This window comes from Mandrillus leucophaeus, unplaced genomic scaffold (genome assembly GCF_000951045.1).
Source record: "Mandrillus leucophaeus isolate KB7577 unplaced genomic scaffold, Mleu.le_1.0 Scaffold1114, whole genome shotgun sequence".
NCBI classification, from domain to species: domain Eukaryota; kingdom Metazoa; phylum Chordata; class Mammalia; order Primates; family Cercopithecidae; genus Mandrillus; species Mandrillus leucophaeus.
Window position 1 is genome coordinate 244,313 of NW_012099366.1, and position 3,203 is coordinate 247,515.

Consider the following 3,203-nt stretch of genomic DNA (forward strand, 5'->3'; position numbering starts at 1 on the left):
CACCCGTCTCGGCCTCCCAAAGTGCTGGGATTACAGGCTTGAGCCACCGCGCCCGGCCAGGTATTACATTTTAAAGACAGTGGATTGAAACTTAGAGCCTGTAATCCCAGCACTTTGGGAAGCCGAGGCAGGCGGATCACGAGGTCAGGAGTTCAAGACCAGCCTGTCCAACATGGTGAAATCCCATCTCTACTAAAAATACAAAAATTAGCTGGGCATGGTGGCAGGTGCCTGTAATCCCAGCTACCCGGGAGGCTGAGGCAGGAGAATCGTGTGAACCCAGGAGGTGGAGGTTGCAGTGAGCCGAGATTGCACTATTGCACTCCAGCCTGGGCAACAGGGCAAGACTCCGTCCCCCCAAAAAAAAACAGAAACTTAGAGGAGTTAACTTGCCGGAAGTCACACAGCCATTAACCAGAGAAGCTGAGAACTGACTCAGATTATCTTAACTCATTACTCAGTATCATACCTACATTACTAATTTTTTAAACAGTTTGTAACCAACCAATGGGTGAGAAATCATGTTAATATGTCACAACTAGCAATTTGTTTTAGTGAATGAGACTAGAATAGAAGTATCAGGCCAGGAACATGGCTCACACCCGTAATCCCAGCACTTTGGGAGGCCGAGGCAGGCAAATAGCTTGAGGCCAGAAGTTCGAGACCAGCCTGGCCAACATGGCAAAACCCCATTGCTACTAAAAATACAAAAATTAGCCAGGCGTGGTGACACACGCCTGTAGTCCCAGCTACTATGGAGGCTGAGGCACGAGAATCACTGGAACCAGGGAGGCGGAGGTTGCAGTGAACCAAGATCATACCATTGCAATCCAGGCTGGGCGACAGAGGGAGACTGTGTCTCAAAAAAAAAAAAAGAAATACCAAAGTGCACATGTAGTGTCACTTGACAAACTGTGGTTTCAGTTGCATATATGTGTAATGGTTACAATGTAAATATCTTTTTTTTTTTTTTTAATTTAATGTCTCAAGTGATGCTCCCACCTCAGCCTCCTGAGGAGCTGGGACTACAGGCACATGCCACTACAACCAGCTAATTTTCGTATTTTTTTTGTGAGGACAGGGTCACTTGATGTTGCCTAGGCTGGTCTCAAACTCCTGGGTTCAAGTGATCCTCTTGCCTCAGCCTCCCAAAGTGCTGGGATTACAGGCATGAGCCACTACACCTGGCCATAAATATATTTGTGGGCTGAGGCTTCAAAAAAATTTGGAAGCTACTCTTTCATGCTGCTTCCCGTAACACCTGGATTTGCAATTTGTTCCCAGAGTACCTTCCTAATTAGTGCTATCTTCCTATTTACAATTAAACACTGATATAAAGTATTAAAAATAGGTGTTCTTGAAAAATATTATTTAGACGATGTTTGCTAAATAAAACTCTACTCACTAAAATTAAACTATACATTATCACATATTATTAACATTAATATTTTATTGATTACTAAGCCCTTAATATAATGTGAGAAACCTGATAGATACAATTTATCTTCACAGTATCTCTTTGAGGTTTCTTTTTTTTAAAACTGACATAAAATTGCACATATTTACTGAGGGTTCTATTATTGCTGACATTTTTTTAATGGGGAAACGATCAGAAAGGTTAATTAACTCACCCACAATCCTATAGCAGGTAAGTTCCGCAGAAATACAGAATTTAATCCAGTCTTTACGACTTTGAAATCTTACTCATTAAACCATAGAACAGGCCAGGCGCAGCCATTGCAGTGGCTCACACCTGCAATCCTAGCACTTTGGGAGGCCAAGGCAGGCAGATCACTTGAAGTCAGGAGTTCAAGACCAGCCTGGCCAGCATGGTGAAACCCCGTCTTTACCAAAAATGTAAAAAATCAGCCAGGTATCGTGGCATGTGCCTGTAATCCCAGCTATTCGGGAGGCTGAGGCAGGAGAATCGCTTGAACACCAGGAGTGGGTTGCAGTGAGGCAAGAGCATGCCACTGCATTCCAGCCTGGGTGACAGAGCGAGAGTCCATCTTAAAAAAAAAAAAAAAACAAAAAACAAAACCTTACAACATTCAAGAATGAAATATAAAATTAAACATAATTTAATGAACTTTTAGTTTAGTTTCAACACTTCAAATTTTTCAGTATTTTATTACATTAAAATATTGTATTTGCACATTTTCTTACAGTTTCATCTGCTACTAATGTCGGCGGTGTTGGAGTTGCTGGTAATGAAACTCCCGAAGGATCAACTTTTAGTAATCGCATTGACCTTCTACATCCAACCCCATTTTCTCTCTTAGGCTTCTTTCTACAGGAGTGGGGAAAAATTCATGTTATACTCACAAAACAATAAAATTTACTAACATTAAGGAGATAACTTCTAGGAATATATCCCACAGATATATTTATACATTGCATATATATACATGGCCACAATTATTTTAATAAGTATGGAAAAAACTTAAACCTAAATGTTCATCAAAAGGAGGTGAGGTCTGTTAAATCATGGTGTACATATCTAATAGAATAATATGCAGCCATAAAAAGAATGATACAGATCTTAATGCACTGCTGAAAGGAACCCTAGCTTATAAAAAGCAAAAACAAAGTCCAGTACAGGTTTACAAAAAGGTTACATATACACATACATTTGTACATGCTGAGGTTACCTATGGAGGAATACACATAAAACTACTACTTCTAGGGAAAAGGCCTGGAAAACTAAGGTCTAAAATAGGAAGGAAACGTAAACGTTTCACTGCATTCCCTTCCATACACTGTAGTTTACTTTTTTTTTTGAGACAGAGTCTCGCACTGTCGCCCAGGCTGGAGTGCAGTGGCGGGATCTCAGCTCACTGCAAGCTCCACCTCCCGGGTTCACGCCATTCTCCTTCATCAGCCTCCCGAGAGCTGGGACTACATGCGCCCGCCACCACGCCCAGCTCATTTTTTTGTATTTTTAGTAGAGACGCGGTTTTACCGTGTTTGCCAGGATGGTCTCGATCTCCTGACCTTATGATCCGCCCGCCTCAGCCTCCTAAAGTGTTGGGATTACAGGCGTGAGCCACCGCGCCTGGCAGTTTACTTTTCAAATAATATACAGTCCCTATTTTTTATGCACTATTTTTTCATTTTAAAAAAATTCATTTTAAAATGTCAGGGAAAGAGAAGCCTCTGAAATTATTTCCAAAAATTCACAAAAAATTATCAGCTATAGTCCA

The 3,203-nt window shown here is 41.2% G+C and overlaps 1 protein-coding gene across 1 annotated transcript in view; it reads right to left on the bottom strand.

Annotated features, from left to right (window-relative positions):
* Positions 1–3,203, bottom strand: part of WDR76 (WD repeat domain 76) — a 46,156-nt gene that overhangs the window by 27,334 nt on the left and 15,619 nt on the right. The window contains 1 exon segment of the mRNA XM_011993818.1: positions 2,167–2,320. Within this exon segment, the coding sequence (XP_011849208.1) occupies positions 2,167–2,320 (154 nt within the window).